This window comes from Meleagris gallopavo, chromosome 6 (genome assembly GCF_905368555.1).
Source record: "Meleagris gallopavo chromosome 6, MGAL_WU_HG_1.1, whole genome shotgun sequence".
In the NCBI taxonomy this organism is placed as follows: domain Eukaryota; kingdom Metazoa; phylum Chordata; class Aves; order Galliformes; family Phasianidae; genus Meleagris; species Meleagris gallopavo.
Window position 1 is genome coordinate 7492895 of NC_139409.1, and position 16790 is coordinate 7509684.

The 16790-nt window shown below is 40.7% G+C and overlaps 1 protein-coding gene across 3 annotated transcripts in view; it reads left to right on the forward strand.

Moving 5' to 3' along the window:
* The window catches only part of DPP6 (dipeptidyl peptidase like 6), a 492473-nt gene that overhangs the window by 334413 nt on the left and 141270 nt on the right, over positions 1-16790 (forward strand). For all 3 annotated transcript variants that reach the window (XM_085227008.1, XM_085227007.1, XM_085227009.1), the window contains exons 2-3: positions 1724-1838; positions 8944-9042. In XM_085227008.1, the coding sequence (XP_085083134.1) occupies positions 1724-1838; positions 8944-9042 (214 nt within the window). The remainder of the gene's footprint in view (positions 1-1723; positions 1839-8943; positions 9043-16790) is intronic.

The window sequence follows — 16790 nt, forward strand, 5'->3', positions numbered from 1 at the left end:
TCTTAGTTGCTGTGCTTTTGCTCCAGTATTGGTAGAATGACTGAACAATTAATGGAGTTTTGATATGATAACAGATTAAATGGAAGTGTCAATACATTGAAAGCTTGAGAGCATGCATGAATGGGGAAACTTTGTGGTTGGTAGATCTGGGTCTGTAGATCTAATTCAAACCCATGAAGTAGTTCTCTCAACTTTAAAACTTACACTGGGGAGCTGGTTAGTTTCTTTCCAGGGAGTGTTTCCCTCAGTCCTGTAGAGCTGCCTGCACTTCCCTCTGTATGTCCTTCAGGCACAGACAGGTTTTGCAGTGGCTGTACAGAAGCACTGTGGTTTTTCAGCTGCTTTTCCCATTTCTCCCATCACCCTATTGTGTCACCCCATGCCCTGCAGTGGAAAGAAGAGTATTTCTGCCCCTTTCTAACAACGCCTGGATTTTTTTCCTGGGTTTATTTGCACTCTCTGAAATGGAGTCCAAAATACTTTCCCAGTGAAGGTGTTCTGTCCTATGATGAAATGAATTTATATTTGTAAAGGTACCTAGGATGAAGATGCTATAAAAATGCAAGTATTTACATTCTGTTTGCTTGGTGGCAAAATTACGTTTCTCGAGGACCCTGACCTACTTTTCAGATTTCTCTATAAATTTATTCCTTCTAATTACTTTTCATTTCAAATAAAAAGCCAAGTACAGCTGAGAAGAAAGCAAGGAGGGAAGAGGTTGCTAAAAAAGTTGGAAATAAGCTCTCTGGATCACAGAAACCCTTACTCTATTACAAGGCTTTTTGTGTTCCTTGGGGAGGGGGAGAGGAGCAAGAAAAGGCTCTGAACAGGTACCAGGAGGTTTATATTAGAAAATTCCGAAATTATACCTCATAATTTAGGAAATGAGCAAGAATCCTAAATTAGTGTCACGGTTCAGTTGGGTTCCCTGACAAGTGGGCGAAGAGACCCATGGACCCATCAGCATATCGATGACAAACCATGAAACCATGACAATTAGAGAGGTCAGCATGGAGGTTGAGCTTTTAGAGTCGTTCACACTCTGAGGTCTGATCTCTGGAGGGAAGTCAGCTTTCTAGGAAAGTGGAGAGCATGGATGCTTCATACTGTAGCTGCTTCATGCGCGAATGAATTCACTTTTAGTGTGCAGTGATAAAGGAAAATCCAGCAAAAGATGTGAGTAAATACAATGGGTGTGCTAGACATGATGCCTGTCTTCGTGTCCTTAGCCCTAACATCATAGGAATGGAGGAGAGGTGGTTTGAGTGGATGTGATGTTTTCTCAGAAGGCAAAAAAGGTCACCATGGAGATATTTTCATTGATTTTTATCTCCATACGTGCCCCTGTGAATTATTTATCTCCCTGTATTCCTCTCTAGTATCTTATTTTAAAAGTCATCTGAAAGTTACTGGAAAGCTCTTCATTCAGACTTAATAAGGATAGGTAGGAAATTGGTCTTTGTTAAGCAAGATCGGTGTAGGCAGGCAATGCCTGAGCATCCTGTGGGTACAGTGCACTTCTTTATCACATCACCTGATTTAGAAGGAATTATATTGACACCACAACGTATTACAATATCATGAACTGTACTTGGCTTACCTGCTTGGCTGACCATGGCCACGTGCTGTGGTTGTGCAGGAATACTTTGCTCTTCACTTTCTGCAGTTTGTTTCTGTCTTTCAGTGCCTTTTCTAAACATTTGCTTTCCTTTAATATTTCTAGGAGCTGGTGGGGAGTAATCCTCCACAAAGAAACTGGAAAGGAATTGCAATTGCCTTACTTGTTATTCTCGTTATCTGCTCCCTGATTGTCACCTCTGTTATACTCCTGACACCAGGTATTTATCACCTTTAACTCATTTTCGTTCTGTTTCTTCTATAATTTTACACTTCCAAGAATAAAAAGACCGCAGGCTGACTGCAAAGGCAGCATCTAAGGAATCATCCTTGGAGTTCTTTAGCGTGATGAGATGCTGAGTTCAATACCGTTTGTAAGCAGATTGGTTTAGAGTTCTACATTTTGATTCAAAGATCAAGACCGCTGCTGTATTCCTCTCTAGTATCTTATTTTAAAAGTCATCTGAAAGTTACTGGAAAGCTCTTCATTCAGACTTAATAAGGGTAGGTAAGAAATTGGCCTTTGATAAGCTGAAGGTACCAGCATGAGAAACTTGGTTCCTTCAGCACAGGTTGCAAGTGTTGTTTTAGAGGTACAAGGCACCTGAGACATTGATGTGGGGCACTCAGTTAGGACATGGCACTTCCTGAAGTCCATGCCCATGTGGAGCTGCAACCACCAATTCAGTGCATACCGAGGAGCATCTACCATGGCATTGAATACCTGTGTGTAGGCACCTAAATCCTTTCACTGTACTGATTTTCAGATCAGACCATGGTGTTTCAGCTTTACAAAGCAATTCCAGATAAGTATATGCTAGATAACTCTTAACTCCAATAGATAATTAGTAACTTCCCTATAAGAAATTCTTTAAGTTAATCTTGTTACAGAGCTTCAGCACAGTTCTGTACATGGAATCTTTATTAATTACTTCTCTTGCAGTAGCTGCTGAGGTTATAGGTTTGAATCTTAATGTGCTATCATTATGATTATTGATTATTATGTATTTATACAGCTCTTGAAATTTCTATGACTTCTTAATGGAGGAAATAATGTGCTTTTGCTGCTCTGAGAAGCTTGTGATCTAAATATGAAAGGACAAACAAATGAGATAAAAAAAACATAGAACACAGTGTTGAAAGGGTTAGGAGCTACAAAACACAGAGTAAGGTAGAAGGTCACCTGTAGAGGGGTGCATAGGAGAAGAAAAGGATCTCCTCATTGGATGAGTCATGCAAGCACAGATGGAATAGATGAAAGGCAACAAAGGAGAAATGAAACTATAGGAAATGGAAGAGATCAAGTTGGCGAAGAGGAAAATTGAGATGGGAACTGCAAGGCAGAAATTTCCAGGAGCTCGTGGCATGTGAACTGACATGCAGTTCTGGCCCATCTTCCCTGACACCATTCTTATCCAATAGTCCTGCTGTAAGAGGACAAGCAGAGAAACACAGGACTTCATATAATTAACTGGAAAATGAGTGAAACAATCACTGAGGTGTCCTTTTAATTACTTAACGATATGCTATGTTCAGTTTATTTCATGTTATCTGGAATTTGTTAATGTAAACACAAGCAGCACATGGTCACACCAGAATAATTAAGTAATTAAATTAATTAAGGTTAAACGTAATTAAGAATCATTCTTTAAACTGCTTTTGCTAGGGTTCAGATTAACATCTTTGGATCATGCAGTTCATCTGTGAGGCATTTTAAGGCATGGCCTGTGGTCTGTATTCACTTACTTGCTGTGATAAATGGTCCATTAGGTACCCATTGGTTATGGAAACATTACCTCCTACTTTATGGAAGTTTAATCCCTGGCTTTTCAAAAATGAATGCTGAAGCAAAGATTGCTAAACCCTCACCTTTGGACTTCATGATGCTCTCAGTGGCTCTCACTGCACAGGTGAGAGCACAGGTACAGCTTCCATAAAGAGCAGGATCCCATGTAGGTGGATATGTGGGGAGCAGCACAAATACCCTAAGTACAGTCTGAGTCATGACTCATTCCTTCCACATGAACACCTGTAATAAGAAAGCCTATAAAGATAGTCAGAATAGTATCTAATGAGGATTTAGTACTCTGGTTTCAGTTCTGAACTCTACCATAGACCTCATTTAGGACTTCTGAGCATTACTCATCCTTCTCCATAGAGGAGATGACTCATGATTTATATATATGTATTTTTATATATCCATTAATGACTGTTTTGACTATAGATACTACAGTACTATTGTCCAGGTAAGTGGTGATACAGAAAAGGTGTACTGAGCATTGAGACTGTGTTGTTAATGTTCTCTTAGGGAAAAAAAAAAAAAGTAACTGAGTTCTTATGATTACCTTCTATTTTATATGATATGAACTGGGAATATGAAGTGCATGCACTCAGAACTAAGTAAAAGTCATGTGTAGTTATGTGTTCTTGGTATGTGCACATACAAAGACATTTTGTATTTCTGTGTACACACATGTATACAAATAAATCACCCAGGTATTAATTAGCACATATTTAACAAGAGTTCCAAGCAGCTCCTTTGAAAGTGTCTCTGTTTAAAACTGATGAAAGTGCCAAGTGAATTTACATGCCAAAATTTCAAACCACATTTTTGGGGATTTCTGATATAGCAAAATGGAATTCGGGTTGGTTTATTCCTTATTGGTGTTTCTGAACTGTCCCCTGCATGCAAATACAAAACTCTGAGCTCAGTACTGCTTCTGTTTTTATTACGGATACAAACTGCTTCATGGTGAGGCTCTGCCAAGGGTAAAATCTGATAGCTTAGGTTGCTGCTGTGGCTTGGCAGCAGTTGAGATCAGTCTTCTTTGGGCCGCTGGCCCTGGAGCTTGTTCCAAGGACATGCGATGGCACAGGGTTAACAAGTGGCTCATTTCACAGGCACTGCTAAGTGAGACATTGAGGCTGGCTTGGCAAATGTCACAAGCACAGTCACTGCTAGTACTGACTGCAGATAGCACTTCCCAGAAAGGTAGGAGAGGGGAAGATAAAGGAGCCTCTCCAAAAGGAGATGCAGAATCTGCATCTACCTGCCCTAGAATAGTTCATTGGCTTGAGAAATGTTTATCTTTTGGTTTCCAGAAAATAAAGTGATGGATATTTTAGCTATGAGCCTAGGAAGGGCTAGGACGTGGAAGTAAGGAGGCATAGCAGATTTGTGGATGTTGATTGGGAGCTGCTGCCAACAGTGAGAGTGATGTTGGAAAAAAATCCTCTTTTCTGCATCTCTCAAGTAGGTGGTGCAGCCTGGCATGGGCAGAGTGAAATTCCTGGGGATACTTCACACTTAAGTCTTTCTTCTGATAATACTGGAGTCTAATCTGACACTGCTGTGCTAGTACAAATATTATTTGCATTTAATGTCTGCATTTCATGCTTGTATTTATCTTGGCCTTCTCCCTGGCTGGGAAACCATTGTTCCTTTTAGTATTTCGTTTCGGTTTGAAGGCCTGTTTAACAGTGCAACACCAACACATGCCATGCAGAGATGCTCTAAAACATGTTGAGCATCTGTATGGGGCTGCTGAATCATGGCCTGAACCTCTGATTGATCACCTGAGGCGAGCACTGAGTCAGCCACGGGAGCACAGGTGAAGGCAAATCACCTGTGCTGCAGGAAGGGGTGGAGCCTGGCTGCACCTCTCCTAGACCCATTTGAGAGCAGACTGCCAGTGGGGAAGGATCTCTCTGGAGATCCGCTCCATTGGAGTTCATCTCGCGAGCCCAGGACAGGGTGAGTGACTTTCTCTCATTACTCCAATATAAATTATATTAGTCAAGCTCCATATATATATATATATATATATATATATATATATACACACACACACACACCATCTGTATATCCATTGATTATACAGCATCATTTGGTGCATACAGAGAGTAATTTGGAGCAGGTCTGGGATACAGTCAGTATACAGGCTTGCAGTCCATGCTCAGACAAAGAAAAGTGGTTAGCTGGATCACCAGCTTGTATCATCAAGATGCCATTTCCCCATAATGCAAACATCAGAGCAGCCTCATGAAAAAGCAAGAGTGAGTGTTAGACTGGAGAACAGACAAGGCTTGTTTAGCAGAGCAGATGCTGATTAAGGTATTTAATGATTGGGGGGGCAGGGGGGAAGATTCATATATCTCTCCAAGATTCTTCTGTAAAATCAATTCAAACCTTCCAGCTGTGGATTCAGCTTCAGAAAGGCTGAGATCCCTACTGGTTGGGGTTTCTGGGAGGTAGGACACTCACCCTGCTTCAGGATTATCTCATGAACTGGAAACAGCGCTCTTTGCACTCAGCTGGCACTGTGCTTAAAATGGGAGTGTGGTACTGCTAGCTAATTCTGAAGATTCTTAGGATTATAAAAATCCTAATAAAACTTCAACAGTTTTATGATTTGTATATCTTTGAATATTTTAGAACAGTATTCTTAAAAGTAGCAGTAACTGATGAAAGCTTGCATTTAATAATGCAATTGCCTATGCGGAAGGAATGTGGCTGTGTGTGTGAGTCCTGCCATTCCACCCACCTTAGAAAAATGTCAAGCTATTCATACAAGTGATAAAAGTGTGGGACAGAACCTTTCCTAATTGACAGTTGCTCACTTCTTGCAGCCATATGGCGTCTGTATGGGTCTCATCCTAGCAGTTATGTGTGTATTTGTATTAGCACGTGCAAATGTTTATAGATATGCATGTACACACACACGTATCAAAGCTGAAGGGAAGACCCTAACCTACAGAAGTTTTGATTAAAAAATCTATACCAAAATATCATTAGGCATTGTGCTTAGGAAAAGACAGTTTTTTTAGTAGTGGTTTTTTTTTTTTTTTTTTTTTTTTTTTTTTTTTTTTGGAATACTGTTCCACTGGAACAGGTTGCCCAGAGAAGTTATGGATGCCCCATCCATGGATACATTCAAGGCCAGGTTGAATGTGGCTCTGGGCAGTCTGGTCTAGTGGTTGGCAGCCCTGCCCATGGCAGGGGGATTGAAACTAGATGATCTTTGAGGTCCTTTTCAACCAAGGCCATTCTGTGATTCCATTCTATGAAGAGTGAGGCTAAGAAGGACTGAATTTTGTATGGCTTTTGCTGCTTAGCAAGAGCAGGTAAATACCCAATGACCAGATGTGAATAAGTATCATTTATTTTTTTTAATTCGTAAGTGGTTACACAGAATCATTAATTTCCAACAAAAACGTGGATTTTAAAGCTTACTCACTGTGTTTTGGGTATAGGGAGCTCTGTTGGGGTGGAACAGTGCTCAGGTCTGCCCAAGCACTGAGCAGGAAAGCAAGGTGGGGTGGGAGTTTCTGAAGTGCTGGATCAGGGCTGCCAAGAGATGGACATTTGCAAAAAAAAACCTGTCAGCTTGCAGTGCAGAGTAGCGCAGGACAGTGACCTATAGCTGAGCCCCAGGGCTGATGGAAGGAAAGGTGACTGAGATTGCCTGATCCATCAGACAGCCTCAGAACATTGCTGAAACTGAGAGAAAGCTTGAAAAACAAACAGCATTGGTATCACAGAGGGAAACCGGGCAAGGAGGTCTGACCTTTTCTGTTTTGTTCTGAGCTTTTTGGAGTTTTGGATCCTTGTTACATTTGTGTCCTGGTGAATGAGATTTCATCAGTTCAGCCCATGTCCTTTTGGGTGCACTAACTTTAAAGGATATGTTAATAGATGAATCCAAAAAATCTGACCAGTGCACGGTTCCCATCACACTTTTGAAACTGAATCAGAAGTAAAAAAAAATTCATTGTTTTCACCAAATTCTCTCAGCATGCATGTGTGCTGTTTGGTTGCTGGCTTGCTAACCTGACACTCAAATCACATGTCTTTGTGTTGTGTGCACCATTGCTGTGCAGGCTGTGGTTGGCACCTACCATATGGGTCTGAGGCTGAAGAGATATCAGGACAAAAAAGGTGGTGGCAACATGCTTGATTCTCTGCTTCCATGACTTGAGGAAGTTCCAATAACTCTGCAGCAGTGTGGTATCCACCAACTTGCTGAGATGCTCTAAGGTATCCTCAGGTGTGATAGTCAGGACGGGGTGGACGACTTTAGACCCTGAAAGTGTATTTTTTCTGCTGTCTTTCTGCTGGGGCCAGAGAAACGTCCTTAATTAACATTCCAACTTGCCCCTGTGTTAGACAGAAGGTTGGTAAATCTGAATTTTTCACCAAAAGATCACTGGTTAATCAAACATTTATTTATTTATTTTTCTCCAGCTCTATGACTGAGGTTAACATTACCCATAGTACCTGTAGAATTATAGAATGTCTTGGGTTCAAAGGGATCTCAAAGATCATCCACTTCCAGCCCCCTGCCACAGGCAAAGTTGCCAACCTCTAGATCAGGCACCAAACAAGGCTGCCCCATCCAACCTGGTCTTGAGCACCTCTATGGATGGGGCATTCACAAACTCTTTGGGCAGCTTGTGCCAGCGCCTTACTGCCCTGTCAGTGAAAAAATTACCCTTATCTGATATAAATTTCTTCTAATCTAAACCTCCTCCGCTGTTCCCTCTTGTCCTATCACTGCCCATGTGAAGAGTTGATTTCTCTAGAGTCTATAAGACCTTCTGCAGGTAATACAGTCTGATGCTATAGAGAAAGAAGGAATGGTAAGAGCTTACCACCCTGTCCTTTCCCAGAGCTCCAGCACAGAGGTTCATTTATGCCTTTTCTTATGCTTCCATGACAGAGAACAGTGTGTCCCTGTTCCCTCGGGTGGCATTTGGAAAGCAGCACCTGAACCAACTGTACCCTGACATCCTGCTTCAGTCTGCATAATATTCATGGGTGCCCTATGATAGAACCTTATGCCATGGTGGAAACTAACTGCAACAGTTTCCTGGAATTCCTCTGACCTATAATTTTCATAAAATTATGCAGAAGAACTTGTATTAATACGTCTTTGTACACTGGAAGCCAAATTAAGCAGTGTGATTGAAACCTCAATCAGACTTTAAAAATAATAATAATAATAAAAAAGAACACTGAAGTATCTCTTTTAATTTGGTGAAAGTGACCTATACTGACACACCTTTTGGCAGAACAAAGCATCATTCAGAATTAATTTGTAGTAGTCTCTGATAGCTCAGAGATACTCCAGACATAAATAACTAAGAGATTTGTTTGTGAACTATTAAATGGTTCTTTGCTATATTAAAAATGCGAAGGGGTTTGTGAGTGATAGAAAGCTTAATGTGGACCATTTCTGAATGCAATATCATAGGGCATTACTCACTCAATATACTTTCAGATACATTTCAAAGTAGAAGTAATAACTGTTTTTGAATGTGTTACAGTTGAAGATAATAGCTTATCTCAGAAGAAGAAAATAACAGTGGAAGATCTCTTCAGTGCTGATTTCAAAATTCATGACCCAGAGGCTAAATGGATAACTGGTGAGTGAGATACAAATAATTCGCTAGTTTGTTCCGTGATCTCTTTGTATTTCCTCTTTTGTTTACCCTATTCTCTTCTTTGCTCCTGAAATTACAGAATCACATATGTATCATAGAATCACATAGTGGTTGATGTTGGAAGGGGCCTCAGTCATCTGTCTAACCTCCTGTTCAAGGGAGGTAGCTAAAATAGGTTGCCCAAAAATGCAGTCCTCAAAATTCCTGTTCCAGTTTTCCTCCCGATTTATAGATATGCATATGCAAAAACTACTGCCCTGTTGTTCCCATTTTTCATTTGAGGATCTCCAATGGACTCTTAGCTAGGCATTGACAGCTGCAGCCTTTGTCCCTAAGAGCTCCCAGGATTCAATAGGTGATGCTTAGAAGAAGTGGTTGAAATCATTATTTCACCGTAAACAAATCATTTTCTTTCTATTCCCTCATCAAAACATTTCTTTTCCAGCAGGGAGGTGAAGAGTTGCTAAGCAACTGGAAAACAGTGGCCCAGCAGCAGCTGGGCTGGTGCTTGCACACACACCATGTGCTCTTTTTGTCTTATGCTGCTGTGTGTTTTCTAGTCAGAGGAAAACCAAATAATGCTGGAATTAATACACGTAGTGCTTGCTGGAATTGAACTCTTTAGGGGACGAAGAATCCAGCTCCTACTGGAAATTGCTGCAGACTGAAGAAACTTTGGCTAGAAGAAGATGATCCATGGTGTGCCATTCATGTAGGTTCCAGTCCAGCTCCTTTTATCTCTGAAGTTATTAGTCTTTCCTTTGAATTTAATAAGGGAACAGGATCAATTCCTTCCTTGTGTTTGGCTTTGCTTGTCTATTACGCCCATTGGGAGCACTTACAATACCTATAACGAAAAGAGAGTGCTAAAGTGTTGTGTCGAATGAGCATGTTCCCCAGTCACTCTCATCCTAATGGTCCTAATAAAGGAAGAGGTGCTTTTATTGAGATGTTTGCTGCTATTTCTTTTAGTTATTTGATAGACTATAAGGGAATTATAATGAATGAAACTTTTACAGGAACAGAGAGAATGGAACACTGCCATGGAGCTGTGTATAACCTCTCCTCTCTGATGCATGCGTTGTTTTGTTGATAAGAGTTGTTTTTCAAGTTACTTTCACATATTGATGTCATATGCACTTTCATTAAGAGTCCAGTCCTAGCATGTATTTAACTCCATTTCCCTTCTCTCATGCACTCCAGTGAGTTTTGCCTGCCCTGATGTTACTAAAATATTGTTTCTGTATAAAAGAATATAAAGTTGTATTGAGCAAAACTGCATAGATATTTCTGAAGGGCTTGTGGTGTTGCTTTGCTACTAATTGCTACTGATTTTAATATAACTAGAAAACTTATTTGTAAATCCATAAATATTATGTGTCCAAAAGTACTTTGGTGTTTGAAGACAAGACTGCAACCTGCAGTCATTCATCCAAGGGCCCATAGCCATTTTGCAACATTGATTTCTTGCCTGCGTTATAGTTGCTTTTCACAGTTCTATCTAGCTGGCTAAGTGGTGAAATCTGGATCAAGGTTTCTGATAAGCCAGATGAAAGTGCAATAGCCTGATTCCTAAGCACACTTTCCCATTGGTCTCATATTCTCAGTTTAAGTGCAAATGAAAGAATGACTGAAAATGCCTATAGCAAACTTGTAAAACTCCATACAGCAAGAGCACTGTAATGGCAGAAAAATTGCCTATTTAAGTGCCACAAAATGAGTGATTCTAGCAATGTTTTCTGGAGGATCTGAACAAAAAAATAGATACCTGCGTTCTATCCTTGTTTTCCTTCTCCTCCTATGATTTAATGTTGGGCAGTACCACCATCACTCAGAGATCTGCAAAATTCAGTTCTCTCAGCTCCTCAAATCTATGTTTCCCAGAAAAGTATTTATTTACAGGATGACACATTAAATTATTCTGAAAACTTACTGAAATTGATGGGATGTGCTGATGTTTAAGCATTTTTTGATTCCTGGTGGGCAAGCAGAAATAATGTGTCAGATCAATAGCACTGTCATTCCACCAATTTCAAATGAGCTTAAAAAAAAAAAAAAAAAGAGAGAGAACTGGTCTCAAAGCTGACATAACTATACTTTTATTGCAACATTAGTTATTACAATTAATAGAATCACTGTATCTTAGAATGGCTTAGATTTGAAGGGACCTTAAAGATCATCAGGTTCCAACCCCAGTGTCATGGGAGCTTGGAATTCACTGGCTACACCCAATTGATTGGATGCAGCCTGCTATCATTACTTGTATTTCCAGCCTTGCTGTTGGTATCCTACAAGACAGAGAGTATGTTGTGGTGACTGCTGTCAGAATTTGGGGCTGTGCTTTGGAGGCTGGAGGATCCAACCGGGAGTGCATCTTTTTTGTGCCAGACACTGGCTCAGCATGGTGACATAATCCTTGCAGAGAGGTTATAGCCAAACAACAGAATAAAGCATGAAATGAAAAGCACAATATATTGGTCAGCAAGGGGCATGGGATGCCCAAGGATGCCCTGAGGCATCTGAAGAGCAAACCTTGCTGTCTTTGCTCCCTGCCCAATTGCTGCAGCTGCAAAACTGGGAAAACATCATTTATTCTAATCTGAAGGAGAACAGTAGATTGCTTAGCAAGAGGCTCTAAATGGTATTTCTGGAAATGATTTAGTTGTTTGGAAACCTGCCCCTCAGCTGGAGCCAAAATGGCTGTGTGCCTGGCTCGTGTTTGAGAATGGCAACGGGGCCTTTGCATCAGTCCTCCTGAAAAATGCACTAATAACTAAGAACCAAATATAATACAGCAATTCTTTTATCTTTGATACTGAGGCACATATGTTTTACTGCATGTTTTCCTAATAGCATTATAGGCTCTCAAAGCTCTTTTTAAGTCTAATATTTAATTTAATGACCTAGAACTAATAAGCTTTATTTACCAAGCTGAAAAAAATGTCTTGCAGTAACTGAGGTAATTTATTTCAGTTTACCTTTAATGATAATGCTCAAATCAACAGTTCACGGAGAGCCCAAATGCCCCCAAGTCTATTCCGTGCAGTGTAAATTCATCCCAGTGTATTGATAAAAGCACTGATGCATTTCAAATGGTGCAGATGCATGTGGAGTAAATGAATTATTTATAGTTTGCTTTGCATAGATATTAAGAACTTTGTAAGTGCAAATATTTTTCATTGTGAAAAAGGGTTGTATTGAGATGCTGCTTTGAAAGCCCTGAAGACTAGAATAGCATTGTTAGAGCTGTGGCATGGTTAGCTGGAACGTAGGCTTCTCCAGGCTGCTCCTCCATGATCTTGACCACTTCTGAGTGACCAAACTCAGAGCCTTTTCCTTAGCAAGGTTGGACTGTAGTGGAAGGAAAACTCATCTTCCCTTTGGTCACCAGGTGAACAATTTCCAGCCTTGTGTGGTGTTTGTAGGTGCTCTTGAACACAGGTGCTGCAAGTTGGGGGCACACACTCGCCCTGGCTCTTATCTTGTGTTAAATCAATGTGAACTGCTCACTGGTTAGTGTAAATTTGGAAGAAGCATAAAGAAAGCCAGGTTACTCTTTTGGAATACTTGCTTCATTGCCCATTTTGCTCAGCGGAGATACTAAATAGTTACTTTCAATTATTTTTAATGGTGTGTTGAAATGGTTTGAGAGAATGGGTTTACTGAACTTAACGACTCAAAGAAAACTTATCACACTCCCAATTCTGGTGTGCTGAACATCCTATTTCCTACCTCATGGCAATTTGTTTTTGTGATATTTGTATGGATGTTCTGGCTTTTTGGTCATTCTTGAAATATTTTCTGAGATATACAAGAAGCTACCTGGAGCACAGCACAGTGGTTTGTGGCATTGAAGGTTTCAGTGATCTTTGAACCTCACAACAGAGAGAAACCATACAGATGACCTTGTGCTGGTGCAGAGACATAACACTGAAGGAAAATGCCATGTAGACCAGAGGAAAACCTGGGGGAAAGACTGAAGGAGGCTTTTCTGTTAGCGCACCCTTATATATGGAGGCTTAGTCAGGAATAACTTTCAGAAACACTTTTTCTTTGATCTGTTTATGTATGAAACAGTTAAGTAGGCACACAGTGACCTTTGAGGTTGTTTTGGTGCCAGTGGAAGTTTCCATGTGCTATCTGTAATCTGAATATCCTCACAAAGTGACATCCTATGTTGCTAAAGCAGAAGAGATTAAGGTTCATGCTCTGTCAAGACTACTCCAGTGGACAAGAAGAGCGGAACAGGTTAAATGTCTTGAACCATAGTTTTGATTTTACAGCCCATTCTGGATCGTCGTCTTCAAGTTTTTCAATAGATACTCTACTCTGAGAGCACTGAGGGAGTTTGCCTTGCTCCCTGCCTTGCTGCTGCTAGGCACTTCCCTAAGTTTAGCAGTGACAGTAACCTATTCACTAAAGACAAGAAACCCTGGAATTAATGGCTTTTTAACATAGTATTATAGACCATGAAGGAGAGCATTTCTGCCATGTAGCTATTTTGTTCATTGCTGCTAGAGAGAATGAAATGCGAAATCAATTTAGCCCTCTTAAAAATTAATACAGTCTGCAGGAACAAGCTGGGAAGCAGCTCTGTACTGCCTTTAGAAGGGTGGCTGTGCCCAGCTTCACTGAAGCACTAGGGTACTGTGGGGCATGTGTGGCTGGCAGGTTGAGAAAATCATCCCTGAGCAGTGGATTTGGAGGGAGAAATATATTGGGGAAAGTCCTGATTGTGAAAAATATCACACACTATAAAAGCAGAAGTGACACAGTAATGGTCAATTTGATTTTTGCTTGTTTTTGAGTAGTTTGATGTCTTGAGGAGGTCAAGATTTTCAGGTAGCTAGACATATTTATTTAGGAGTCTCCATAGGTAACCAGTTTCCTCAACCATTCCCCTGGATGTCACTAGTTTTCAGCATCAGCGCCTCTGAGCCAAAAGTCCTCTTGAAATACCAAAACATGGCTTTACCTAATGAAAACCTAAACACCCATATGCAAAACTCATCAAATCATGGAATCACAGAATGGTTTGGGTAGGAAGGGGCTTTCAAGACCATCCAGTTCCAACCCCCTGCTGTGGGCTGGTTGCCACCCACCAGATCAGTCTGCTCAGGGCCCCATCCAACCTGGCCTTGAGCACCTCCAGGGGTGGGGATCCCACAGTTTCTCTGGGCAGCCTGTAAAAAATACGTAAAAAATATTTTAAAAAGAAAAAAAGAAAGGCGATCTCAGATGTTCAGCATAATAGCTTTGCGTTTGTTACGGCTGTGCATCACACCAGCTTGAGTGAAGAGGCCAACAAATGGACACGACTGGTGGTGTGAAGGTCACCATTGAGGAGTGAGATGTAAGGGAGCAAGTGATGGAGAAGGTTTGGCTGCAGTGAGGATGAGGGAGAACCCCATGTATACAGGGACGATTATAGGGGTGTGCAAGGAGGAGCAGAGGCTGGGGTTGTGGAAATGATGAAAGGAGCCCTATCCTGTGTGAGAATGCCTTAGTAGCCTAAGACAAATAGCTGGAAAAGGCATTCATTTGCTTGGGTGACTTTATAGGAAACTGCTAAAGAGGAAAAGATGGATGCAGGAGATGTTCTTGACTTCACTTTCCCTTCTTGTCAGAGCTCTGCTAACGCCCACTCTACATGACTGCCTAATTCTGTTTTCATTGATGTAATTTTTCAAAGAGTAGGAAAAATAGACTTCCCCACAAGCAATATAACAGTCACACTTTCACATGTTGGATCAGCAAGCACTTCCTAGACTTTTTATATCCGTTTGCAAAAAGAGATTTCCAGTTTTCCTTTCACGCCTGGCTCCACTCAAATTAGTGCTTCTATCTGAAAATACCTCAGCAGCGAGGCGGTGCCTCCTGCCACGATGGTGTCTGCCAGCAAGGAGCAGCTGTGGGGAATAATTTGATGCTGCAACAGGTGTGAGAACCAAGAGCGTTTGGGCTCTGGCTTGTGTTAAATTTGTTTGCAGATTTGAGGTAGCAATCCACGGAAATTGGGAAGAAGCCACCCCCGTTGTCATGATTTATGCTGCACCAGGGCTTTGCACGGCTGGTGGCTGATAGAAATATGTAAACTTCAGTGCTTCCTGCAGCTGGACCCAGTTCACAGGGGGGGGAGGATTTTGATTTAAAAAACAAACAAACAAAAAAACAAACAGCAGATAGGGAGATAGGGAAGAAGCATCATTCTTCCATCGTTCTTCCATGGGGAGCTGCTGGGGGACTTCAGAAGATGCAGCTCGCATCAGCAGTGTTTCTGTAGCTGAAAGAAAAGAAATGCCAGCTCGGCCTGTGTGCTAACAGTTTGAGACAAATTAAAAAAGGATCTGGTTTTTTATCTTATTCAGAATGGTTTGAAATCAGAACTCACTGCCAAAGGGGACGCACTGGTTTTGCTGGGATTTAACTGGATTAGGTGTTTTTCTGGTTTGTGTTAGTTAAAATTCCAGGTGTAGAGCTGCAGGTCCAGTGTGACACTGATAAATGTGCTTCCATGGCTTATACCTGTAAAGCAGGCACCAAACTCCCAGCTGTCCCCAGCCCCTGACGAAGGAAACTGCTGTGATGGCAATTTCCTTTGACAAACCTGTGAAAGGAAAGTGGTTGGTTTAGTAGTAAAATAAAGCTGCTTTGTTCCTTTTTTTTTCTTTTTTTTTTTTTCCCCCTTTGTCCCTTTAGATGTCTCTAGCATTTGCTGAGGGTTTTCCTAGTAATCATGCTAATGTAAGAATGCAAATGTTTTGGGATAGGAACATCGAGGAGATGAGCATCTAGAAAAAAAAAGAGGAAAGAAATGACTTGCATCATTGCAGGATAAGCACAAGAGAGAGGGCTGATAAGAAAGGAGAGCCCTTCAGTGTGTTCGAGCCTCTTGTTAAACAGTTGATCCTGATAACAACAAACAGCTTGCATCTTCAGCAGTGATTTCCAGAGATCTGGAATCTACCCATCTTTTGAGCCCTGTATTCTGTAGGAGACAAAAAAGGCTCCTTTTTTCTCATTCTCAAGGCAGTTTTTCATTTTTTGCATTGCCCTTTGTGTCTGATTCCTTGTTGCAGGTATTGACTTCATGTAAAGCACTGACTCGAGATCTTTCCATGAGCACTCCACTGCTCTTAGATACTTGTTGAACACGGAATACTTATAAAGGATAATTAGGGTATTATGTCTTCTTCTACTTGCCCCATTTAATGAACATGAAATAAATATATACCCCGAAACAGTAATTTCACAAATTAGAGATGGGAAATGAGTATTTTTGGTGATTAAATTTATATCAGATATTTGTAATTGAAATTTCAACATGCAAAGATGTACTTATCTAAGAAAGAAAACCTCTAGTGAATTTGGATCTCCTGACTGCATTAAGCTGTTGACTATATAAGAAGCAGTATTTTTTTATTCTTAGAAAAAATAGCACCAGGCTTATATATATAATTCATTAAAAGAAATATAGAGTGAAATAATTATTGTTGATCAAGGGAATAGAATTATGCTTTAAAATTTAGATATACAAATCTCACATCAGTGAAAATTCAATTGAGAACGGAAGAGACCAAAGTTTTGCCCAACCCCAAATTCTGTTTCTGTCAGTGGCAATAAGCCTTGTTGTACACTTGCTATATACCATAGTATTTTCTTCTGAGATGAGAAGAAATGTGGGTTTGTTCAAGTCAGCAAGGCTTGGACAAATGTATAATATCCACCAA